The sequence below is a fragment of the Vanacampus margaritifer genome, chromosome 6 (assembly GCF_051991255.1).
Source record: "Vanacampus margaritifer isolate UIUO_Vmar chromosome 6, RoL_Vmar_1.0, whole genome shotgun sequence".
Classification (NCBI taxonomy): domain Eukaryota; kingdom Metazoa; phylum Chordata; class Actinopteri; order Syngnathiformes; family Syngnathidae; genus Vanacampus; species Vanacampus margaritifer.
The window spans coordinates 1,736,055-1,763,966 of NC_135437.1; the positions used below are offsets into that span (position 1 = coordinate 1,736,055).

At 38.6% G+C, this 27,912-nt stretch overlaps 1 protein-coding gene across 3 annotated transcripts in view; it reads right to left on the bottom strand.

Moving 5' to 3' along the window:
- vps4a (vacuolar protein sorting 4 homolog A) overlaps positions 1–16,997 on the bottom strand; it is a 60,119-nt gene extending 43,122 nt beyond the window's left edge. For 2 of the 3 annotated variants that reach the window (XM_077567303.1, XM_077567302.1), the window contains exons 1-6: positions 16,774–16,997; positions 16,334–16,445; positions 16,094–16,238; positions 11,855–11,916; positions 8,318–8,437; positions 2,484–2,640 (exon numbers count right to left, since the gene is read on the bottom strand). In XM_077567303.1, the coding sequence (XP_077423429.1) occupies positions 2,484–2,640; positions 8,318–8,437; positions 11,855–11,916; positions 16,094–16,238; positions 16,334–16,445; positions 16,774–16,794 (617 nt within the window). In that variant the 5' untranslated portion in view covers positions 16,795–16,997. The remainder of the gene's footprint in view (positions 1–2,483; positions 2,641–8,317; positions 8,438–11,854; positions 11,917–16,093; positions 16,239–16,333; positions 16,446–16,773) is intronic. The other variant, XM_077567304.1, reaches the window with a different exon arrangement.
- Positions 16,998–27,912: the final 10,915 nt, after the last annotated feature.

Sequence of the window (27,912 nt, forward strand, 5' to 3'; positions counted from 1 at the left end):
AACATCATACGTCATCGTGTCCATTTGGACATACATGAGTCATTCGCTGCTGCACAACAACGTCAAAGAGTGTGAGCAGCCAGTTCTGCCGCATCTTCGGCCTCCAAAAAGGATTTAGTGCCTAAAATGGGAGCTACCTTTGTCGTGTGGATGTCGTTTGGTTACAAGAGGTCAGATGTGATGCAAAAAATACAGTTGGTTGCAAATTGTGCAGGAAAACTATCCCCATTAAAGTTAAGAGGAAACAAACTAGACACATGGCCAAATGCGAAGGCTCAAGACACTAACCTGGCAATAGCCAGATTGATATTGTGATTCACTCAAGAGAGTTCTCCACAATATCAATCTGGGACTGCTCCACGGTGATTTGCTTAGGAAAGGCGGGACATTCTGTACAATACTTTGAGCTGATTGGATGATGTGGCATTGTGCACGTTTGTTTTAACCAATCACAGCCATGGATAAAAATGTAGTCTTCGTTCTCGTCAAGGGGAAAATCGAATAGCTTTACTAGATAAAAATACACGAAGCGCCTCTCGCTGTTCAACATTCAACAAGAAAACCGAGAGTAATGATAGCTTTGTATGTTTGCCCCGACGTCGGCGCTGGCTTCCTGGTTTAGTCACAACTGCATATCCCGCCCCCAAATACAATGTCGCTCTGTGATTTGTCCCAACCACATCAACTGGCTCGGTACAAGATGTATTCTCCGGAGTTTGTGAACTCAAAAATACCGCGAGATTTCATCTTGCAGAGTATGGCTATAAGGACACATGAGAAGGAGCTTGTGTTGTTTGGCGTAAAGGGGAACAAAAAAAAAAGTTTCAACCAATCATTGCTGGAGCACTTGTGATTAGACGCATGACCAAATAAATGACCATGGTTGTTGAAGCGGTCGCAAATTGTTTGGCCAAGATAAACAATCCGCGGTGGTTATTTTTGCTGTGAAGGCAACTCGCCACGCATGGAAACCAATACAAGGCCAGGTTTTATTTTAATTTCAAGCTCTGTCACTTATATGGTTACAATTTGTTAAGATTTCAATTGGGAAAAAAGGGTGGCTATATTGCGCGCAAAACAAGTGCTGTTATTCCGAAGCACCAATCTCAAATACATTGGTCAGTTATTATTTTCCATATTGTCAAAAATTTGGTCATCACAAATTTCCTAGAAATATTGTGATAATTATATTATATATATTTCGCCCACCCCTATTTTTAATCTAGCTCAGTAAAGAGTTTTCTAAAATTCACACTTTAGTTCATGACAATATTCAAAATAAATATTATTCGTTAGATACAACTAGTAACATACAGTCAAAAAATTGGAACAGATTTCAAAAGATCTTGTTTTGAGGAGAAAAACTAACTTTTCTGCAGTAAAGGAATAAATCCTCTACCTCGTTATTAAGAACACTTAGCTCCACTATGTTATTGTATTATGATGTTGGTGCAAATGGTGGTAGTGAAATTATTATTTATTTATTTTAGTCTGTATACTGGGAGTATCCCCTACATTTTCCCCATGCAATTTTATTATGATACATAAAACAACAATAATGTTTTGTCATGATTACTATATTCCTACATGCAACTGCAGTTGCAACTGTAGTACCATTAAGGCAATCAATGACAATTACGTTACGTAAATCAGTGTTGAGTTAATATGGGGAAATATGTGCACTCGACGACACATGAAAATAAAATGAAATGGGTTCCAAAACAGTTCACGACCATGTACCTGTGATGTTCTACCACCCTGCGTGATCCTGGCTGACTTCCCGCTCGCGAAAGCTTCTGCTTAATTTTTTTTACACACTTTAATTTAAAAAAAGTTAGTGTATTCCTCGTCGAGTCAAAGCCAGGGGACGTTGCAAAACCACTAAGATTTGACAAGGGTCCTGGACTGGCTAAATAGTTTGTCCCCTCAACTTTCAAGTGGGCCCAGGGAGAAATTCAAAATTGTTTTATGCGATTCAGGGGCAATATAGTTCTGTTTTGGTGCAGAAACCAACACAATATTAGCGTTTTTATTCTTCCTCGGGTCGGGAAAGAACGGTTTGCTTGCCAATACTTGCTAGCATCAGCATGCCGCGCCGGCAGATATAAACAATGCATTGTCAAGTCATTGGCTTGGAGCGATGTTGTGAATGAACTGTAACCAATAATGTGCGTCACTGGCCGCATTGAGGATTGTGGGATTATTGTATGCAATTTGCATATATGGTCATGTTTTTTCGGCACCCACCCACCCCCAGCTATTGCCGACGTGGTGAACAGGGAGCATGTTTTGGTTGTTTTACAAGACAGTTTTCAACAGTTGTATCAGCAACCTAAAACCGATTTATAATGTTTTGACCGGGCCATCGGTTCAAGCTATTTTTAGACCGATTCAATAGTCTGTGTGCTGATGCAATCGCAATGTTCAAATCAAAAACTAATTTCCCGTTCAAATCGTTTTTTGTTACACCCTTAGTAACATACTTCTCACTCTCTCCCAGCCACTTAGACATGAGGTCTGATGAGGAGACAGAGAAGAAAGTTGAGTTGTTGGCCTCTGTGGCCACAGCTTTTGCCAGGTATGATTTCCCTGTTCCTGGTGGACCAAACAGTAGAATGCCCCTCCATGGCGTCCGCTTTCCTGAGAATACACACATCTTGATGTTAATATATAGGATAAATACACACTTCGACAAAATTGTTAGCACTAGGCTATTAATGGAGGGAAACTAAAAAAAAAAGAAAAGGGAAAAAAAAAAGAGTGGTCACATAAATAACTTGAATGTGACTAAAGTAATAATACATAATTTGATCTTGACCTTGGTTGAATAGTGGATACATAGAATAGAAAAAAAACTCATGAAACAGGCCTGATCAAAAATTGATGGTACCACTATCGAATCATTTTCAAATCTGTTATCCTATTGATTATTCCATCAAACCCCCCTTCTCACATACACACACACACACACACAAAGTTTTGCTTTAAAAAAAAATATATATATATATATATATATATTATTAGTATTTTTTTGCCAATCCACTAAGGTTGAACACCAGTTGAATTCTGTGGATATAACTACTATATAACTAATTATTATTTATTGTCTTCTGTACATATCATTGGTGTCGGGCCAAAACCGCATAAGTCACAATTTGGCAAGTTTCATATTTTTGGTCACTCGTGTGGGTGTCATTTTTACGATTTATTGAGATTTAAGTGTTGAAAATGGCATGTTCTTCTTTGATGAGACAACGTCCGATTACGATCGAGTCAGCAACCACATGAATGGGCCCGATTTCCGATCACGTGATCTGATCGGGACATCCCTACAATAAACATTTACATTTGGATTAATTTTTTTGTCAGGTGTGATGAGTGCAACGCCCAATAAATTTTCGTCAATGTTAAAACCCTCACGAATCAGCCAGCGTCCTGTTTTTTTGGGGCTAGGAGTTGCAACAGCGTTCCAGGAAAAAGTTCAAGAACATTACCATGAAGGTCTAAACACTCTTCCGAACAAATATGAGGTTGATGTGATTAACCTGCTAGCAGCAGCAGGTGGCACTACCATTACAATGAAAAATAGTTTGTAGATGTCAGCAGTTTTTATTGTCACGTCAATCATTATTAACTGACTTAGTTATCACACTTACAAGGAGTATCCAATTATTTTTTACAAAATACCGCATGTGGGGTAAAACAATCGAAAATTGGCAATGTAAAAAAAAAAAAGATCATTCAAAAAAAATTCTGGTATGATTTATTAACATATTCAACGCTTTAATGACATATCAAACATTCCGTTTTTTTTTTAAAGCGTATAATACATTAATTCTAGGGGTGTGAATTGCCTAGAACGTGGTGATTCGATTCATATCACGATTGATAGGTCACGATTCGATTAGATACCGATTAATCCCAATACAAATTTATAAATTGATTTTTGCATTTTTTTTTTACTCAAATTGAGGAAATACAAATCAATAAACTTGTACATGTACACTGTAAGATTTGTATGAAAATGTATTTATTTATCTGAAAATACATGCTTATAACTGAGCCACTGCATTAAACAAACAGGTTGCAGTCTGTTTCATGTTTGAACAGCACTGAAATAAAATATTAAGGCTTAATGTTCCATTAATATAACATTCTTCCATGCTTAATGTGTAAACCCTAACCTTAAGTAAGACGTTTTGTTGAATATTTCTATCAGAAATTGATGTTTAAACATTTTTTTTTTCTAAGGAGAGCTCAGTATTGTTCATTCGATTTTACATCATCATTGCTCTCCTTTTTTAAAAAAAATAAACAATTTTTTTTATTTTTTTTATTATTTTTTTAATTTTTTAAATATATATACATATATATATACACACACATACATATATATATATATATACTTTTTTTTTGTATGTGGGTGAGTATGTGTATGTGCGTGTGTGTGTGCGTGCGTGCGTGCGAGCGTGTGTGTATTCATCAGTTCACCTAAAGCCCATTAAAAAAAAATCCCATACTAATAATATAATATAATAAATTGCCAAATGCAGAAACATCAATGTAAGTTATCACGATGTAGTGGCTCTCGCTAACAGACAGAATTAAGTAACCAGAATTAGGTTAAAAAATTCGATATACGTAGACCATGTTTCTATAAATTTTGATATTTGGTTTTTATTTGAGGCAGATATTTTTTCCATTAAAATGTGATTTATGAGGAGGTTAGACCATTGGTCGATATTCAGAGTTTGTTTATTTTTCCAGTTAACAAGAATTGTTTTTTTTAGCGATAGTAAGGGCTACAAGTGTAGATTGAAATTGTTTATGTGGTAAGTCAGTTGTTGTTAGGTCACCTAGCAAACACAAGTTTGGAGATAAAGGTATCCTACAGTCCAAAATAGCGGAAAGTTTTTCTAAGACTTTAGTCCAGAAATACATAACCGGAGTACATAACCATAAAGCATGAACATAAGTGTCTGTAGTGTTTTGTAAACATTGGAGACAAATGTCGGAGTCTGAGAGTCCCATTTTCTTCATCATATATTGAGTAATGTATGTTCTAGGAATAATTTTATATTGGATAAGTTGTAAATTTGTGTGTTTTGTCATTTTAAATGCGTTTTCACAAACTTGAATCCAAAAATCAGATTCCGGTGCAATAGACAAGTCTGTCTCCCATTTCGAGATGGGTAAAGACATTTTATCAGTATATAAAAGTAACTTATATATTTTTGAAAGCTTTTTTGTTGTTGTCGGAGAAAGCTTGTTAATATCTTTAGCTAAAACAGGCGGTTGGAGCGTACCCCGAAGTGTTGGAATTTTTTTCTTTATCATATTTTTAACTTGTAGATAATATACAAAAATTCCGTTTTTTATATTGTATTTTTGGAGCAAGGATGTATATGATATAAACATATTATCTGAGAAGAGATGGTGGAGATGTGTAATTCCTTTCTGCTCCCACTTACCTAAATAAAGCGGTTGGTTGTTAAGTTGAAAGTCGGGGTTATGCCATAGGGGAGAAAGCCCACAGGGCTGCACTTGGGCTTTTGTCAATTCTAGTGCCTTCCACCAGGCAGTCAGGGTGGCGGAAATCATTGGGTTTTTAAAACAATTATGTCGCTTAATCGATGTTGTAATAAAGAGTAAATCTCGAAGTCTGAGGTTATTACAATCCTGATGTTTAAACATTGATTCGGCCGCATATTGAATCGATTCGAGAATTGTGCGCTGCAATATCGCAATATATTTCCGAATCAATTTTTTCTAACACCCCTAATTAATTCTTTCGACTTTTAATGTTATGAGGATGTTGTCAACATTTCTTGATCATTGCACACTCTCATCGTCCTCTTTTTCTAATCAGTTAATTACTTGCATAATTTAAAATGAAAAAAAAAACAGTAGTTTGACGTGAACAAATATTGTGAATGTCAAACGCAAACATTTCTTCAATGCTTTACTTTAATGCATGTAGTTATGTTTATTGCTCAAACACAACATATGCTACCTTTAACGTAACCATCCGCTGTCAAGCTAAAGGATAATCTGTGGTCAAAATTAATAGTGCGATTAATCTGCGTTAATACATTATTAATGCGATAATTTTTTGGTGATTATTCAATGAGTTAATGCTTTAACTTTGACAGCTCTATATTATATATACATCATAGTTAGTTTTACTAATAGCACAATATTGCTTTTATTGTCCATAGAGAGCATCAAAAATAAATAAATAAATAAAAAGTACATATGTATGGATAGGTCTGATGCCACTGAACATTTAAGTTGTCCAATGTAAAAAAATATTCATAAATGACTCAGTTATCACATTTACAAAGAGTAATCAATTTTTGTGCAAAATACCGCATGTGGGTAAAAAAAAAAAATCGCTAGGTGGCGCTATATTTATAACCAAATATTGTCATAGAGATACCTTCAGGTCGTAACTATAAACATACATGTGAAGTTTGGGATTTTTTGGAGCATATACCGGGGAGTTATTAAGCATTTTCTCAATAATGGCGAAGGAAATAAGAAACACAAAATTTGATGCCCCGCCCCCATCATATAGTATTTCGATTTTTTTCCAGTGTTCTTGGCCCCGGTCTTGATATGGTCCAGGCCAAGTTTGAAGTCAGTCGGATAAAGCGTGTAGGAGAAGTTTGCAAAAGCATGCCCCATTAATGTGCAAAAATTGGACATTCAAAAATGTGTAGCTCACTTCCTGTTCATTTTAGCATATGGCTCCAAGAGACATTATTGCAGGTCTTGGACTCCTATACATACCTCCAAATCTTTGTAGCTCTTACTGAAACGTACAACTGGGGCTGCGTCGATAAAAATGTATAGGGGGCACTAGTGAGTCTTTTTTTTCTTCTTCCATATGTAATACAGCATGCTAATGCAGCTAGTGTTGCTCATGCTAATCCAAGGGCCGGTTGATTACTTTTAGAGCTGTCAAACGATTACATTTTTTAATCTGATTAATCACATCTTAGAATTTTGATTAATCACAGTTAGTCGCTTAATTAATTTTCGGCATTTCCCTCAAAATGTATCCACTGCAACACGCTCAACCTTCTCTTTTTCTAATCAGTTAATTACTTGCATAATTTAAAATAGGGAAAAATGACCCCAATCATTAAACATGAAAAAATATTTTGACTGTCATACGCAAACATTTATTAAATGCTTTACTTTAATGCATGTAGTTATGTTTATTGCTCAAACACAACCTGTGCTACCTTTAACGTAACAATTCGCTGTCAGCTAAAGGATCATCTGCGGTCAAAATTAATAGTGTAATTAATCTACGTTAATACATGATTAATTAATTAGTTAACGTTTTAACTTTCCAAAAAGTGTAAATGACTGTGCGCACTTTGATGCCGACAGCCTGCCATCCTTGCTGTGCTGGTCACTTTTTAACAAACCAGGCCCAAACTCAAATCGCTATGGTGGTTCTGATGTCATTTTGTCTCATAAACCAAAATCTCTGGGGAAAATTTCTGCAAAGCACAGTTTAAATTGAAGTAAAGAAAATATATATGTATAAAAATGAAAAACAGTTGGTCGCTCATTATTAAGTAAAAAATTGTTTTTTTTCCCCCCTGTATTTATAATACAATTATAATTTTGTTATTTAAGCAAAAAAATGTTTTATTTTATTTTATCCGAATACTCGAATATTTCGATAGAATTTTCAGTAGGATATCGAATACTAAAATATTCACTTGCTGCAGTCTTAAAACTACTTGGGAAGAAGTGAAACCTCAGCTGCAGTTGTTATTGTGTGGCAGCAACATTTGAAAATTGAGCCTGTAACAAAAGTGACTCTCCTGTTTATTTACATTTGCACTTTAGAGGTAGATTGAAAATTTTCTTGCAGTCCGCTCAACAAAAAGAAAACTTTTTGAAAACTGGAAAATTAGGCATTTTTTTATATTACAAATATTGCAAAAATCTCATCTCGTCTCGTGGACTCAATCTCGCGAGACATCTCGTGGGATTTGTGTCTCTTCCCATGCCTAGAAATTAAACAATCAAATGAAACTTTTTTGAGCTGCCTATTTCGAAAATGTGTCGACAAGTATATACCGGCAAACTAATTTACAAATGTAGTTAAGCAACTATGTGATGAGATGCTGCCTCTACAAAAGGCATGTTATTGTCTTCACACGCATTTCAAGTCGATTTGCTTTCTTTAAACTATGGACTTAACATGTAGCCACCCAACGTACAACCCCACTCCTCGTCATCTGGTAACGACAAGGAATATCTGTCACCTATAGTAATGTATCTTAACATGTACCTGTAAAGAGGTGAGGGAATTTGATTGGAAGGATGACAGCCTCTTTTAGAGCTTCCTTGGCTCCTTCTAGCCCAGCAACATCATTCCACCTCACATTGGGCTTCTCCATAACTATCGCACCTGGACACAGACATGACAATGCATACTTGAATAACCTGTAGGCTTGGAACTACAAATAAGTGTGGTAACGTTGGTGGTTGGTTGAGGAAATGGGATCAAGTTGGGATTCCAGTGTTACAGAGCTGGAGTTGAGCCAGTTTTTTTTTTTATACACAAGAAGGGATGATTATTAATATGAAATTGGGACATTGTGCACAAGGTTAATGAAAACAAAATGCAATTTGCAAATACTTTTCAACCTATATATATATTTTCTGTGTGCAAATATTCCCTCATTTTGAATATGATGCCTGCAAAATGTTATTTAAAAAAAGCTAGTATAGGATTCAAGTTTACCAACTGTGTTACATCACCACCCTCGACAAGCATTTGGGAACTGAGAACACTAATTGTTGTAGCGTTGTAGGGACAATTCTAAACCATTCTTACTTGATGGGACAACCTCAGTTGATCAACAGGCTAGAGTTTCCATTAGGGACGTCCCGATCCGATCTATGAGAATCGGACGTTGTCTTCTGATCAGGATTTTATCAAATTTTTGTATTAAATCTGGAGTTATGCGGTGGCACAGAGTGAGACTTAATTTTCCACACAGCTAAGTGTGCGGCATAGGCTTTGGCTTTGCTACAGTGACACTATTAGCTGAATGCCATCGAGCGGGCTAAACAAGGAAATAGCTATTAGTTGATAATAAGTTATTATCATCTTTAATGTGCAAAGCTGTGTGCAAGCTAGTGAGCATTTTGTGTGGCAGAAAGGATATAGATGCGTTGCATGCTTCCCTTGCAACGTCAGTTGCAACGACAGACACTCAGGCAGCCCCGCCGCCATAAGGTGCTGGCGACTCTGGACGTGCTTCGGATCCTCTTTGCGGATCCAGCTGAGGCGGGCGCCCGCTGGGACTCTGCAGTGGCGTCAGTCGCCCTCGAAGGGATCCCAGCACCTATGGCTAGATTAGCTTAGCCTATTCTAGCGCGAATCTGGAGAGTCTGACATTTTTCGCTGGGTTACCAATTCCACCCGGGCCGGCAGTCTAGCCTGGTGTGAGCCTAGATCCAAAGTCAGGATATGGTAAGATTAAATACATGTTGCTCGCTTGCCTTCAAGTGCAGCCTTTTGTGTGTTGTGAAATTGTCCTTAATGTAATGCCGGGGTATCAGATCAGGACTCGGAATCGGCCGATCTTCAAAAGGAGGGAGGTTCGGGTTAAAAAATGTGTGATTGGGATATCCCTAGTTTCCATTGTTATATTTTGTACTTCATAATGTGCCACGCATATTTGTCTGGACTGCTGGCAGGCCACTCTACTACTTACAAAGCCACTCTGTTTTAAATTTGCTATATTTGGTATATGTAGGTATTTTTTTAAATAAAATTGTCATTGTTTTTTGGGGGACATTTTATGTATCAACCCCAGGCCCAGCGGGGAAAGGCCCGTGAGTGTTTGTGGTGCATTCAAAAAATGAATAGGGGGGGGGGGGGGTGGTTTGCGGGGACACGGACAGGGGACCGCAGCACTGCTCTATACTGCGGTAAAATGTAATTGCTATTAATATCAAATAATTTTAAGGAAATTTGCTATATTTGGAATATACAGGTCTTTTGTTAATAAAATTGTCATTGTTTTGGGGGGGGGGAATTTTATGTATCATAAGTACTAATGTATCGGCACTTGGTATCGGTGAGTAATGAAGATTTGAGTATCGGAATCGGTCTAAAAAAAGTGGTATCGACCATCCCTATATAATAATAATGTGTCCTACTTTTTATTGCACTGTTGTGTTCTTACATATTAAATGGACATACAGTATTTGACATTTTGAGTTGAATATTTTTATTTAACTCTTTGACTGCCAAAAACGTTAAATAACGTTTAGTAAAATCCTATGGAGGAGTGCCAAAGACGTTAAAAGACGTTTGTTTCAAAACAGAGGTGAAACTAACCATTTTCTATTGTTGATTACTCAAAAACGGAATAAGGTAGAAACAAACTTTTTTTTCTGATGAAAGATGAGAGTCCAATCTTTCATTTGGTAGTATGTGTGTTTCCATAGTCCAAACATATACTTTTCTGTGGACCTTGAAAGATCACTCAAAAGATCAGTCAAAATGCTTAAATCGGCTGGCACCCACGGCATCCCTTTTCTGAAAACGTCTGGCAGTCAAAGAGTTAATGGGAAAAAGTGTTTTATAAAACAAATGAAGACAAAGTTCTATTTAACTTTTTTTTTTCGAAAAACTATCCAAGCCATGACTCAATTCTGTGATCTGGTCCGATCCGTGAGTTTTTTGATCCGTTGCACCAAGTGATTAACGCTTAGTAAGACAAATAGAAAAAATATATATTGTGAAATAGCGCATCAATATACATAAATTAAAAATGGATCAATAAATGTTTTATAATCGAATAGAATCTCCTGAATCGTAATCGAATTGTGTCCAAAGATTCCCACCCCTAATCACAGATGCTAACTTTTGAACTTTGGTCATTTACCTCTTGGCCTGGAGGAAATGATGTCCATGGTTTCCACAATCATTTTGTAATGTGGACTAATCAGACCATGAAACACTTTGTTTGTGTGACTACTTTGTGTCAGTCCATCTCAGATGAGCTAGGGCTCAGGCATTTCAGGATGTTGCTGATTTTATGGGTTTTGTTGTACACTTTGAACTTGCATTTGTAGATGTGGCAACGAACTGTATTAACTGACAATGGTTTTCTGAGTGTTTCTCAGCCAAGTGGCAATATCCTTAACACAATTATGTCAGTTTTTAATGCAATGCCACCTGAGGGAATGAAAGGTCTGCCTTGGCATTGGTAAATGTACAAATGATGCAAGAAAATGTTGGTGTACCAAAGCATCATTGGGTCCTTTAAGAAGAGCTACATATATTAAATTCATAATATATATTATATTTAAAAAGAGCTACATATATTTCTGCTACTTACCCATAAATGCATCCATGGATTCGCACCAACCTACCTCAAAGAAGTCATCACATACAGCCCTCCACCTGCACCCTCAGATCTTCAAACACCTTGCTCCTCCAAGTCCCCAGTAACAGGGTCTCCACCATGGGAGACCGAACTTTTTGGGAACAACCTCCCATCCTAGTTGAGTGCCACCCAGAGCCTAGACTCTTTTAAATCAGGCCTGAAAACCTTTTTAGAAAGGCCTATAACTTTTAATTATTACTATGATTTTAACTTTTTTTCTTTTACCCTCCTCTAGCACTTCGAGATCAAGTATTAGATCAAGATTACAAATTGAAATTATTATTATCATCATTTATAATATTAAATTTATTATTAGCAGGAATAGGAATAAGAGCAGTTGTAGTATTACCACCAAGATGTATAGTCTCAATTGTGACATGACTTGTGACTGATTTCCTGTACACCAATTATTCACACACCCATAAGTTGTTCCTGAAGCTTCTTCCTTTCTGGGTTTTCGCCTTCGCTGTCACTGTCACTCCTGCACAGAGCACACAAAATACACATTAATATTCAAGTACAGATAGACCGTGTGTGGTGGGGTAAATGTAGCTTCCGTTTTTTCAGTTCCATGACCACCATCTGGGGTGAAAATGAAAATTTGATACAACGGGGCCTACGAATCTTTTAGAGAGCATGCATTTTTTCCGTTTCAGTTGTAAACGCTGCACATTAGCGAGTACCGTTCTGCACTTCTGCTAAAATTGACCACAGTAGGGCGCCTTCGGAAATACGCTCAGAGCATGCACTAGTTCACTCTACATTCAAAAACTATTTTTGTTAAAGGAGCCCTGTGAAGTGTGTCACTTTTTTTTTTTTTTTTTTTTTAAATAATACGAAATACGCTCAGAGCATGCACTAGTTCACTCTACATTCAAAAACTATTTTTGTTAAAGGAGCCCTGTGAAGTGTGTCACTTTTTTTACTCACGTCTGCCACACTCTGGCCTAAAGCGTAACTGCAACCTCGGTGTCAAGCTCGTGCATGGTGCACACTCGAGTACGTGCGCTCGAATAAACTCTTGACTTTTTCTGTTTTCTTGAAGTCTGAGCTACAGTTTGGGCTGTGCCTCTTCTTTTTTTTTTCAGTTTCCATCCCAATCTTGTCGTACGCTAATGACACTTTGCCCTTTTGTTGAATGTGAAAATAATTTTGTCCAGCAGATGTCACCACACTGAACTGTGTCAAATGCCTCGAAGCACTGAACCATTTCAACACAGTTGCTTCATTAGCCGGGTTTACATGGAGACTTTTCAGTCATTCCGTTTGAAATCATTCAGAATGAAGATCTCTGGTCACCTGCTTACATTAGGGGTGTGAATCTCAGCACTGAGGATGATTCGATACGCATCTCGATGCGCTGCCAGCGATACGATACTTTAACGATACATGGAATTTTCTGCCGATACGATGCGATGCGATTCACCGTCTTCACGATGCGATACGATAATCATTTAATTCAAATCAATGCGATCAGATACAATATGATGCAATTTGTTGCGATAAGATGCGATTCAACATGATGCAAATAAGCAAAGGGGAAAATGAAAAAAATATATAAAAAAATATGAAATTCAGTATAGTAGTACAAAACTACTGGCTTTATTCTTCATAGGCAGTAGATTTAACAAAAGTGCAGTTTTTGCCATCTTAAAAACACTCAATGAGTAACTTAAAGTGACACTTACAATAGTGCAATCAATGTTTGTTCATATTCCTGTATGCAAAACATACTGCTTATATGAACTCACTGCGAGGTAGGCTAATACAGTATTAAGGAGCAGAAAGTGCAAAACAACTTATACCCTTTCACAATTGGATTTTGTGCAAATCAAATGTAAACAATTTGGCATTTGAAACTCACAGCTGCTGCTGTAGTGCAAAGACAGACTACTCTCACTGAGTGTCTCATTACGAAATGTTCATAAGAATTAAAAAGAAAAGAACATCTTTCGGCAAATACCACTCACTGTCAACACCTCACTTTGTGATGCATTTCATATGGTGCTGCTTCAGGTTTTTTTTCCAGGAAGATTAGTTGGTCTACATGTTCAGGAGAAAGCCGACTGCGCTCTGCTGTTATAATGTCACCTGCTGTGCTGAACACTCGTTCAGAGGGGACACTTGTTGCAGGGGTGGACAAATAGCTCCTAAAAAAGCGAAACTTTTCTGATCCTGACCTAATTTGCTTAGTCCATCTCCGGTGTCCGATGAGGAACTAGACGGGGAGGCAGCGGTACACTTGTTAGTGATGTGGTGTATCCTTTTTAAGTGGGTCTGCATGTTTGTTGTGCTGCCGTTGTACGGCTTCTTCACGCGGCATTCTTTGCAAATGACGGACGTTTTGTCAAGCTTTCCGTCTTTTTTTGCGAATCCGTAGTGTTTCCAAACATATGATTTAAACGTTGCAGGTGCATTACATATATAATCCTCCTCGCTGCTGCTCGCTCGGACATCCATGTTGTCTTGCTAGTGTACTGGGGGTGCCTCACGGCTTCCGCATGGTGCATTCACTGCGCCCTGGGATTTTGGGGAACAGCATATGGGATGAAGTTTACAATGAATAAAACGGCGCTTGCATCGAATTTTACCGATACCCGCCAACGCATCAAGATGAATCTAGATTTCACACGTCAATTACATCGATACCCAGTGAATACGCCGATGCACTCGCATCGTGCATGTGCGCATCGAAGCATCCATTAATATCGATTATTTTCCACACCCCTAGTTTACATGTGACGTGATCCATCCCGATCTGCTGTTCATATGCTCCGATCCTTGAATCGGATCAGCTCCACGGCAGCCACGGAACACATGGACATCATTCACGTGATTTATCAAGATGGAGTTTATTTGTCATTTAGCACAGTGGTTGTGATAGTTTTCATACTTTTATTGAAAAAACATCTTGACAAAAATAAGTTTTAAGTACTTAAAAACAAGTTCTCCCCTTGCAGACAAGCTCTTGCGGAGACGCCGCCATTTCAGTGGGTGGAAACGACAATGTCATGATGCATTTACGTCAAGACAGAGCATGTGCATCCTCGCCATTCCGATTAAAGTGTATACTGTACATGATGCTCGTTCAGATTGACGAAAAGAATATACCTGTCCTGTGATTCCAAATTAAATTCCATTTGGATTCAGCCTTTTCATTCTATTTTAGGTTTTTATATGGAGCATTTTCATTTTGTTTGGCCGTTCAAATTCATTCTAATCGGAATACATGGCTCCATGTAAAGTAGTGGAAAGCAGTGGTGAAGCAGTGTCATGACTCACCACACTGTTTTGCGGCAAACACTCCATAACACTGAACCATTTCAACACAGTGCTTCGTATTGATTCACTGCTTCAGAAAGCTTTAGCTGCTCAATCACAAAAATAGCCAGCAAAATAACTCATATTTCATCAGAAATTACATTGCTATGTTGTCAAAGGTAAGATTGAATCATTATATTAGAGATGGGACAATGAAGCCTTGTGAAGCTTTTGAGGCTTTCGGCTGATTGATTTGGAAAAAGAGTCGAAGTTTCAAAGCCCCATAAGATAGATCGTACCGGTGACATCTGGTGGTCAGCTGGAGTCATAGCAGCTATAATCTTCAAAGTGATTCGCCTGATTGATTTATATTCCAACATAACACCAGTACATTCAGTCTTACATTTGTGTCTGTCAATTGATCATCAGGTACACATGGAAGTGTTGCAATACTTTGACACTGTACCAGTATTATGGTTCAATGTGATGTCCTGTTACTCATTAGATTTTGGATATGATCAACATGATTTGGATATGACACAAGTGCGCTGTGAAGCCAGATGACACGTATTTCAACATCAGTCTTTGGGAGATGTGACTGAGGGTCTTGGAGAAGTGCTTATAGCAACTCGGTGGAAAATACTTGGGTCAAGCCTGTATCTTCTACACACGATTTAAAAATAATGCATAATTGGAAACTTTAAATGCATCATTGTGGGAGTACTTTTGTTGGAAACATACCGAATAACAAACTTTTCCAGGTGAACATAAAGTGAAGCAAATATCTACCTGAGGGAATTGTGCACCTGACACCGCGCCAAAAGGTTTGAATCAGTTACGTAATTTCCGGTATCTCATTAGCACGCATAAAGCCGCATACGTCATCAGCACGTGATCACGGAGGTTTCATCGGGGCTTTTGATGCATTGTTTCGAGCAGTCTGTCTCACTCGGCTGACACATGCTCCGGAGTCTCAGTGTCAAACGTCCCATTTCTACATTATATGCCTGTAGTTAACTGTGGAAGGGCTTACTGTTATACAGATCCTTTTAAATGGCTGTAATTTTGTCAATTTTTGAGGTATGCCCATGTATTATAATATATCTATATACAGAATTTGAATGTATAAATATCTCAATTTTGATTTCTTGACACAAGGACTCTTTTGCCATTTCTCGCATTCTTTGCAGCAGGATAACATTTCGCCCATCTACAAGACCGCTATTTTGCATGTGGCGATCGCCGAAAGTACAGCGCTTCTCATTGATCCAGACAGATATTATTAATGGGATCTTTTGATTGGCTAGGTGACCACTTTACAGGGTCATCAAACGGCATAACGGACTAAGTTAGAATTTTGAACTTTAAATTCAACCCATTGAATAACTAGTACTTACTTGTCATTGTTCTGTGACTCCTTCACAGGCTTCTTGGCCTGTTTGTCTTTATTCTTCAAGTAATCCTTAAGTTTCTCTGCTCTGTCCAAATACTGCATACACTTGGCTCGAATGCTTTCCTTCGCCTTGTCACTGTGGGCCTCATCTGCATGAGCAACACATTTCAGGCGACAGTATTAACATAACTGTATGACAGCTCCAATGAAATGCAAACTTCATTGGTCGACCACTACTTCTCACATTTAATGGCATGAAGAAAATATTCCACAGCATGTTGATAAAGGCGCAAAGCCTCCTCATAATTTTTAGCCTTGTCTTCTTCTGTCGCTTTGGTCACAAGATCAATCGCTTTCTGACAGTGACGCAGAGACAAATAAGACATGTAAGATTAACAGAGACATATACATTCGATCCTAGCTTGGTATCCACCAAAACATCAATACATTAACCCAGTATCCAGTGATACTGTTGGAAAAACTGTACAATATGAATATACACGTTTATGATGCAGCATAACAAGAAGTGAGTTTAATCAGGATCTATTCGAAATAATTATCAAAGTCAATTATGTTATATACTTTGTTCATATTTAGGTGATGACTGAAGACGACAGCTGACTGTGGCGCTAGCTGTTAGCTGCACCAGAGCTGCAACTTATTTAGCTAATAACGCCGATCTACCTGCAATGTTGACGTTGTCATTTCATCTCACACTTCTGCTTTCCGTCCTGATTTATTTCTTCAATAGCTTCGAATGTGAACGTGACGAAATGCACACTTAGTTTAAATGTGAGTGTTTTCAAAAGATTGTTTGATATTATCTTGAGAAAATCGGCTATTCAAGCGTAAGACGAGTCTATCCACAGGCAGACTATGGGCGAGTGGAGCGCCACCGGAAACACGTGATCTCCACTTCCGTCTTCACTTTTTTTTCTCCACTTTGGTTTGGTTGATCTTTTTTAGCTGTTCTCAAATCACAATACATCACAAAAACAGTCTTAATGAAAATAGGAACACATTAGCAATCTAAACTCACAATTTTGGCAATGTCTATTTGTCAAATCTCAGTAAACTAATATGTGTATTTTATTATTTATTCAATCATATCTTGCTCTTATATTCTTAGGTTTATTTACGTTTTTACAATTTCAGTTCATACATTTAGTATTTTATTTATTTATTTTTATTTATATATTTATTTGCCGAGAGAGCTCAGTATTGTTCATTCCGTAATCTTACCGATTCGACATGTCATCATCATTGCACTCTCTCTTCTTTTTTTTTTTGCATGTGCGTGAGTATGTGCATGTGTGTGTGTGTGTGTGGGGGGGGGGGGGGGGGTTACATATGTGCGTGCGTGTGAGTGTGTGCTCATTAATTCACCTAAAACCTATTAAAAATCCCATACCGTTCACCTAAACCGAATACTTCAGAATCGAGCTAGAGTCATGAAGTTGTCAGGAGACCCGAGGAAGGAACAAAGAAAAGAAAGAAAATTGAAATCAAGCACCGACCAGACATCACCTACTACCCACCGGGTTACCAACCAGAATTTTTCACCAACCGCAGAAACATCTAAATTCCAACAAATTAGGGAGACCTCAAGAGACCAAAGGAAAGACTAAGGAAAATAAGAGAGGATAGATGAAGCAGAGTGAGATTCACAGACTTCAGCCTCCACCGATTCAACGACCACAGGAAGAAGCAGATTGTGTTTGAATTTCGGTAGATGCTGGTGTCTGGCATGCATGAAAACCGTGGGCGGAGGAGAGATGGGAGCACTGGGAGACGGGCGGTACCCCCGAACCCCAGGCCCAGCGGGGAAAAGTCCCAGTCGTCACGCCAGCGTACCTAGTGAAAGCTAACACTGTTACTGAGTTCGCCAGCTCGCCGACTAGCATCAACCGGATAATTTCCAGCCAATCCTGTAGCGTGACGTCTTCGGTAGGCGACCCCGATACAAACAACAACACACACACGCACAATCATTTGTATTGTTTTTATTCATTTCACATTTTCAATACAAAACATTGAGTGCAGAACTCAACAGAACAAATACAAGTTCACTTGCAAAGGGTCATGTCCACAAGTCCAATCTTGCAGAAAACACTTGAATTTTAGTACATTCAAAAAATGTGGTCTATTGTCTCTACACCATTCTCATGAAAACACATGAATTATCATCTATTTTAAATAGCTTTTTTATGGGGTTCCATGAGTGCCAAAAATATGTTGTTGAGCCTATGTCTTATGTCTATGGGCGTGTGACGTGGCATATGTCTGTGCCTATCGGCGTGGGATGTGACATATGTCTGTGTTTATTGAACTTTGAACTGTCCATGTGTCTATGCTAAGTGTATATGTACATGCCTATGATGGGTGTATATGCTAGTGCATATCCTAGGTGCCTATCGGCGTGGGATGTGACATATGTCTGTGTTTATCGAACTTTGAACTGTCCTTGTGTCCATTAAGTGTATATGTACATGTCTATGATGGGAGTATATGCTAGTGCATATGCTAAGTGTATATGCTATGTGTCTATGCTAGGTGTATATGCTACATACATAAGCTACATGTACTGTATATGTACATGTCTATGCTAGCTGTATATGTACATGTCTATGCTAGTTATATATGTTCGTGTCTATGTTAGTTTTATATGCTGGTGCATATGCTAGTGTATATGTTATGTGCATATGCTTCTTGTATATGGTAGCATATACATATTGTTGTTGTTGTGCAATGTTGTTGCTACTTGTACTTGTCGTTACCTTGTGTCCTCTGGATGTGCCCTTTTGACAACGTGGTTATGCTCAGCGGTGCTATGCCATGGTCCATATATTTCGCAATGCTGTGTTCGACGGAAGTGGGCAATTTTTTTAATTTGTTTATTTATTTATTGTTGAAAAATATTTGTTTGTAGTTATGACCAATTAATGGGAGTGAAAATCACTGCAGTTTCCCATACGTGCCTAATTCGGAATATCACCGCACGCAAGGCTTGTTGGTCCCAGTCAAAGGTTATGCCTCCCCAGTTCGGTAAACATGGCGGCGTGAGACCCCAATATAGAGTACTTTGAGCGTTGTAGAGTCGTGGCCCTTGCTTGGGCATTGTCATTTCAGAAAGACCCAACATGCATCGTTAACTATCCAGCGCAACTGGATTGGACAAATCAACTTTCCATTAACAATCACCACTGGATACGGGAAGCTTAACTGACTGAAATGTATGCTGACACACACGTTTTATTGGGACTGAACGACAATGTGCCGCAGTGTATTGTATTTTATAACAATGTATGAATCAACATCTTGTTAATTATGCGTCCTATATGTATTCTGGGGACGGGGGTTAATAAGCTTCGGCTTCATCCCGTCAGTCCTTTTTCTTTTCAGATGTAACAATTCAAATACATGTCGTGTTGAAACTGTCACAATGATATGTCCGAAAGGAAAACAAATGAATATAAACAAGAGTAGGAACAGGAGGCTGTCAACCTTGTTCCTGCATGTGTATGTATATATATATATATATATATATATAAATATACCAACAATTATCGTAATACATGTATTTAGAATACGTAAAATTACTCTTTCATTTGAGGGTATTTAAAATACAGTTACTTTCTTAAAATCAAAGGAATAAATTGTAATACTCAAACGTTAAACTTGAGACTTAAATTGCATAATCACAAAATAAAGACTATTCTGTAGCTGATTCCAATTTCAAAGTATTCTCTCCAATACTGTTTATAGTACAGGCTCATCATGTTAGTAAAAAGATAAATAAAAACGCACAGGTCTTGAATTTATTTTATTGTACTTGCTTTTTATATATTAAATATAAATATAATTTGTATGTTTTTCATTTCCAGGCAAAGCATTCAGCTACTTTGCTTCACAAAATGCTTGGGTGAAGGAGGTCTTCTACCATGAAGTTTCAAAAGATTCCCAGATATGCTTCTTAACTCTTTGACTGCCAGACGTTTTCAGAAACGGGATGTTGCCAGTGCCAGCCGGTTTAAGCATTTTGACTGATCTTTCAAGGGCCACAGAAAATGTTGTGTTTGGACTATGGAAACACACATACTACCAAATGAAAGATTGAACTCTCATCTTTCATCAGAAAAAAAGTTTGTTTCTACCTTATTCCGTTCTTCAGTCATCAACAATAGAAAATGGTTAGTTTCACCGAAATGCTCTGTTTTGAAACAAAAAGAGGAGAAAAATAGCTTTTTGTGAAACGATATTATTTCATGCACTCTAGTGAATTGCACACTTCTTTTTGTCCATGAATGATGCCACAAACACCTAAATAGTGCTTTATTTCTGTAAAACACTATCACCAACAATGAAAAAGTGTTTTTATTTTGCAAAATACGTTTATTTCCATTCAGCAGTGTAACAATTTGACAAAACAATTTCGCAAACTATCTACAAATGTGTGCAACTGTGGTACTATTTACAATTATGTGGATGTTTCAAATACAGTTTTTCTTTTTGTAACACTCCCCTGCGTGCAAGGAGAGTGAGCAGGATTTGCACAACAAAGTAGTTTCACTGCGATTGTCCCTTTCGCGTGCAGACGTTACACTTTCTTGACGGCCTTTTTTTCCGGGGAATAGCAAGTAGCAGACTGTACCCACTCCTCCGATGAATATGCATTGGACTCGGGGTACTCTTCGTCGTCCGATTGAACGTCCGCCTGTGCAGAAGTGCTCGGTTGTGCTCCGTGTTTTCCGGTGTTAGCATCGCTAGCCGGTGAACCTTTATGACGTCGTCATAGCCGCGGCGTCAACGCTTCCAACTTCAGCGTCAACCTCGGAGTCACCATCATCATCATCGATGATGATCATCGTCGTCATCAATGTGCTCTTTAGCGTTGGTCGATGCTTTTCGTCTTTGAAAAAAACTGCTCGAGCGTGAGCTGCTTGCAACCGGTCGCCATGTTCTCTTCCCTTCCCCAGCCATTGTCCCCTCTAGCTCCGCCTCACGTCTTCTACTGACGCCTACCCAAACTTGTCAAAAGAGAGTCATTGCTGCCATCTAGGGGCCAAAAATAGTCATTAGGCTAACTAGATCTGCTTGAAACTTTCACCACAGCTGGCCAAGGCTTTCCTCCACCTGTTTCCCCCAAAAAATTGGATGACGTCTTTTAACGTCCATGGCAGTCAAAGAGTTAAAATGTTGGGATTTAGTGTTGGGTTTGGAAAGGAGGTGGAAGGTGCACCATCAACAAAATGCATGGAGCATACACGGCTGTTCTTGTTTGGAACCCAGTTTTTGCCTGTTTTGATGATCTTCCTGTTCATCTGGGGGGGGGGAATCAATAACTAAAATGATAAATGTAATGAAAGGTGTAGGCCCAATAAAAATCAGGCTGTCTACACATTCCAGCTCATTTGCAAACATATACTTACACTGCTATTGCAGGCTCAGAAATTGATATGCTGTATTTACATATGGCCCATCCATCCATCCATCATCTACCGCTTATCCGGGGTCGGGTCGGGGGGGCAGCAGCTTTAGCAGGGAAGCCCAGACTTCCCTCCCCCCAGCCACTTCAGCCAGCTCATGCCCGGAGCACCTCCCCAGGGAGGCGTCTAGGAGGCATCCAAATTCTCTCCAACACTGTTTATAGTACATATTTACATATTTGCATATGGCATGGTTACAAATTAGCAACTACTAGTATCTGATCTTTAAACTTACCAATTTAATCCTTTCGGCATGACGTTTTGGAGGTTTTCTTAATGGGATGAGTAGGCTATGTAAGGTGAATCGCAGATACAACGTGATGTTCCATTATTGCACTTGTGAATATGGCAAAATTCCTTCATTCACTTTTGGAGTCTACGTGTATTATTAGCATTGTGACAATCACGAACCTGGCATATAACCCAAAATTGACCGTAAGCAATCTCCAAATAAAAATTCTGACTGTTCTCGGTTGGTTCCACTGCGCAACTGTGTCGGCTGGGGAGTTTTGACCCCTGAACCTAAAGTATATGAACTGGGGGCCGCGCATGCGTACTGATAATTCCAATTTGGCTTATTAAAATTAAACTGCACTAATAAAGTAACCACCAGAGGGCGTTGGAATTGCACAAATAGCAGAGCCAAAGATAGTTTGATCAACTCGGTTTCAGAGCTACTATGCTGTGATTGGTCAACTGCTGGTCACATGGCACATGGACGCCATGTTGTTACCATCCATGCTAAGATTTCGTAGTGTTTTGCAATAGGTGTTTCCACTTTCACGTTCCAATCATGCCTTGTTGCTCAGTTTGGCGTTGCTCACAACTACCAGGCAGTGCTATTATGATGCATCGGTTCACTGGAGACTCACAGAGGAGGAAATTGTGGGAAGTGAAAGTCAAACGAGAGGACTGGAAAGCAAATAACACTTTGTTTTGTAAAGTAAAGTAAAATAACACGATTTGAAGTAGGTGGGACTGCACAATCCAGCCTTTGACCTTTTATCAAGAGTTATAATTGAAAATAAAATATAATAGGTTTTAATTATAAGTGGCCTGTACAAAGTGAATAGACTTAAAATAAAATCGTTATTGTTTTTAACTTTTGATAAAACAAGGCCCATAATATGGAAGTGAGTTATTGTGGATTTTGTGTTGTAGGCTAAATAAAAGTTCACAATATTGTACATGCACAGTTGAAAGCCATTGATAACTTAAAAAGAAAATATGGTTGTCAGTTACACTGAAATAATGTTTAAATTTAAATCTAGGACCATATATTATGACAAAAAAATTACAGGACCCCACCTGCCCCCCAAACTCCGACCCCCGTACCCAGGCATCAGTGCCGGAGAGAGGCCGGACAGCAGAGCGGCGAAGGCACCCGCGCACATTCCATCTCCAGCTGCGTGGTGGGGCGGAATACTGGGGGCGGAGGAGAGATGGGAGCACTGGGAGACGGGCGCCACCCCCGAACCCCAGACCCAGCGAGGAAAGGCCCCGGTCGTCACGCCAGCGTACCTAGTGAAAGCTAACCCTGTTACTGAGTTCGCCAGCTCGCCGACTGACGAACTCTACCCCTATACCGTGGATGTGATCCCACCCAGTGTATATACAAGTGTGTGTGTGGTGCATTAAAATTGGGAGCAGGTGAGATGGAGCAGAGGGAAATGATATCCACCCCGCTCCAATCCACCTGCTTCCCAGACGTGTCCGTGAGTGTATGTGGTGCATTAAAAAAAATAATAGGGGGGGCGTGGTGGCGCGGCGGGGATACAGATGGGGGACCGCAGCACTGCTTAATACTGCAGTCTGCCCCAACCGATGTCTTCCCCCTCGAGTTGTGGAGTGCATTAAAATTGGAGGGGAGTTGTAGGGTGAAGACTGTGTCTCCATCCTACCCCACCCTCCCAAAGTGTGTGTTTTGTGCCCTATGTGTCTATTAACAAAGTGTATTGTGCAAAACTAGTGCAGTGAGTTAAGAGGAGCAACCAGTGGGGCCTCTCCCAACCCGGCGGGGGCAGGAGGCGCACCTGCTCACCACACCCCCACCCAACGTGACCCCGGTGGGCATATGGGAACAGCACAGCGGGGTGATAGGGCTTGACCCTCGAATACAGTAGCCCGCCTGAGGTGCCAAGAATAAATAAATAAATAAATTTTTTAAAATCCTAATAGTCTGCATAATGTCACAAAAATGAGCTACACAAGTACACGCCCACATTTGTTGAAACGGTTTTCTAGCTAACAACACAGAAATGGACTGCTGTATAAATTTGGTGTTTCTGTGGACAGACCAATTGGTACAAGTAGCAGAAGAGGCTTTGCATAACCGTAAAAACAAAGTTTGTTACATGTTATATGGATAGCTTATGTTTGCCTAGAGACTGAAAATGAAAATTAGCTTTGGCTAATATGTATGTTCAAGCATTGTCTCATTATAAGTTATATGTAGAAGTTAAATTTCAGGAATCTGCTGCATTTCCAGCCAAAAGCAGGTATCACAGAGACTGCTACATGTACTTTGCCAATATCCAAACATAAAATGAGCTCAGAGAAGAAGGGGGGAAAAAAGCACTTATTTCAGATAGAGTCCTTGCATAGTACGGTATGAGGCTGCAGTCCACAGAAGCAGCCTTGAATGTACGCCTGTTTCTGCCCCTGAGAAGATGGATGGATAGAATCGAATAAAATAGAATGGCCTTTATTGTCATTGTAACATTAAGATACGAGATTGTGTTGCTCCCTCATGCAAAATTAAAACAATTACCAACACACAGTATGGAATAAATAATAATAAATACAGATTAAAAAACTACACATTGTGATAATAAAGTAAACAGTAGTGTAAAGTGCATAATACAAATTAGTCATTTAAATGATCAGGATGAGTATGAGTTGAACAGCTCTTTGATAAAAAACTGTTTTTGAATCTGTTCTTGATTTTTAGTGACCTGTAACGCCTGCCCGAGGGTAACAGGTCAAAGAGATAGTGACCTGGGTGAAAAGAGTCCTTAATAATGTTCTGAGCTCTACTGAGGCAGCGGGAGTGGCAGATGTCCAGAAGAAAGGGCAGAGAGCAGCCGATGATCTGCTCTGCTGTCCTTTTATATTCTCTGCAACCTCTCCCTCTCCGCCTCAATACAGCTGGGGTACTACACTGTGATAGCGCAACACAGGAGCGGTAGAAGTGGTGTTGAGGTTCTCCCTCCTGAGAACCCTCAGGAAGTGGAGCCGCTGCTGGGCATTCTTCACCATTGCCGCAATGTTCGGAGTCCGGGACAGGTCTGCTGCAATGTGGAATGAATGGACTGGATGATCACTCCTTCCAGTTCCAGAACCAATACTCAAGCTGGTGCATTGCTCTTGTAAGAAAACAAACTATGTCAAGGGGACATGCACCTGCAAACTGAATCAGCTGTCATTTGAAGATTACTAACTCAAGTTGTTGTTCATTTAATATAATTAATAGTTCATCGATATGCTACTAAGATGGATAAAATACAAACCCTAAGGTGTGTAATTACATTGGACAATTATTTATGTCCAACAAAGTTCCATGGTAGTTTTTTTTTCTTTTAATTTTGCTGAGTGACCACAAAGGATCATATTTTTAGATCATATACGTTCCTCCCCCGATCTCTCTCTCTATGGCCATTTACATTTCTGTAAGATCAATAAAATACCCTTAATAAACCAAATCGTAATGTCAACTTGTCACCGTGAGTGTGTGGCTTATCAAGCCCTTCACTGTCTGGAGCTGCATGGCCATCTGACACTTAAACCCACATAACTTCCACCAACTTTGTTTTTTTCTGTTTTTCCTCCCACACCATGTGTGATGACTAACTTAAGTAATTCGAAACGAATATTCAGCGACAAAGAAATATAGCTTCAGGTCTCGAGCTTCACAAGTGCTTTTGTGTAATGTTTCGTTGTGTAGCGTGACCACGCACAGCTCAGCTGTTGTTGTGACCAACTGCTGTTGCATATCGACATCTGAGATTGGCTGAATAACATCACGTGATTTGTAGCGTTGCGTGCTATTGGTTTAACTAACATAGTAGTCTGCAGCGTTGCCTGCACATTTAATGACATTTACAACTTGATTTTGGGAAAATGTGCAATAATTAAGAGTGCCAACAAACAAAATCTGATTCAGAAAAAAATAAACTTCAAAACATAAACGATTCAGGTCTTCCCTCACCAGGAATCATTGATCTCAAAAACTAAAGCAGATACGTCGCTTCGGCCCACTGTCTATATATATGGGATTTTTAATAGGTTTTAGGTGAACTAATGAGTACACACTCACACGCACGCACACATGCACATACTCACCTAGATACAAAATAAATAAAAAAAAATTAAAAAAGAGAGCAATGATGATGACATGTCAAATCGGTAAAATTACCGAATGAACAATACTGAGCTCTCTCGAAAGAAGAAGAAAAAAAAATACAATAAAAAAGATGTCTCCAAAATATGTCTTAAGATATAACTTAAGATGTCTTGAGACACATTGATGGCTGAGTATGTTGTTCAGAATTGTGTGCTGTCGTACAACCAGTGTTGCCACAGTTACCTTGAAAAAGTAACTTCCCTCCGTTGGGTGAAGAAGCTGTCCCCACAACTTTTAGCCCTGCACAAAACACCATGACATCGTAGCAGCAGAGTGTTTTCAGCCGGCTGGCAGCCATCACAGCATTTTAGAATGTTTATATATTTAATAATTTTCATTTTCAAGGTCTAATAATGACACCAACCTATTTTGAAACCATGACACATTTTTTTTCCAAAGAGAAAATTTTAGCAATTTGACTTCACAACTATGCATATGTAATTGAAGAGAAGTTATGTTGTGTCAGTTAAATAAAAACAATCAATTATATTTTTCCTTTAGTGACCTGATGTGTTTTACCAATACCACCAATTTATTCTTGGATCTTTTCAATAATAATACAAGTTGTATACAAATAATGTCAGAGCAGTCAAAATGACTGCTATTGTCATTCTAGTAGTTGCCGAATGCCTGTAAACCGAGTGTTCATGTAATTTTCCCTGATGCACATAAAATTAACTAAATGTGGTAGAAGAGCTGTCAAAATTAATCGATTAATCAACAAGTAATCAATTATCAAATTAATCGACAACTATTTTAATAATCAGCAATTGCCTGGCAACCAGTTCAGGCTGTACCCCGCCTACTCCTAGGCTCCTTTTTGTGGATTCAAAATGTGATAAAATGAGTACAATTTCATTTCATGGTTATATTTGCCTACTGCTATTTTTCTTTAATTACAATAATACTACTGTTATTTTCTTTAATATGTTTTACATTACTTTTTAAGGTATATTTTGTGTAACACTGACAATGCTAAAATATGTACAAGTACACATGAACTCACAAGTTGTTGATTGTGCTCTCAAGTTTCATTGCATTCTCTTGAATTGATTTTATTTTTTTTGTTTTTGTTTACAGAAGTTATTTGTTGTATTTGTTGAATTTTTACAATTATTGCCTTTCAATTTAGGACAGGGCTGCCCAACTCAGGTCATCAGGATCTATTCTCCTTTACATAGTTCACTCTTCCAACACACCCACACCTGAGAGGGACGAGAGAACATACACTGGTCAAAATCATGCAGGAAAATTGATCACGAGGACCAGAGTTAGGCAGCTTGAGACTTACATTGTTTCAGTTTTCTGATGTCTGCTGTATTTGTATGTTTTACTACTAATAGTTATTACTTATTATATATATATTTAATATTTATTAATTTGTTTAGTATTATTGATTTTATTTACTTATCTATTAAACTGTTTTTATTTATTTATATTTGTTTTGCCCACCTTTATTACATGTCAGATTTTTTACTCCATGTACAGGACTTTGTATGCAGCAATGGTTGCTTTAAAGTGCTTTATAAATAAATTTAGTTTAGTTGAGTTGAGCCCTGACCTAGGGAATCCTTTGATTTCATTTCATCACTATGAAATAAGCCAAATTCCGTCTAAAACCACAAAATAGCCTGTATTTCAACAATGCACACAGAAAGAAACATGCCACATTTAAACGTGTTGGTTGTTTGGCTTTGGCTTGTATCCAATCACTCCATTGGATCAGCAAAGTTTGAGAACTGGCTGGGGGAGTGCATAGTGGGGGTCCGTATTCAGTTTTAAAAGTACCAAGTGTTAAAAATTATGTATGGAACGTGCCCACCACCAGAATGCACTATCATTCTTTTGGGATGCAAACAACTATCGTTATGGTGCTTTTCAGAGAGGCCTCTGCCGAAAAACCAGCCATTGTGTAGATAATCTTTCATACATATT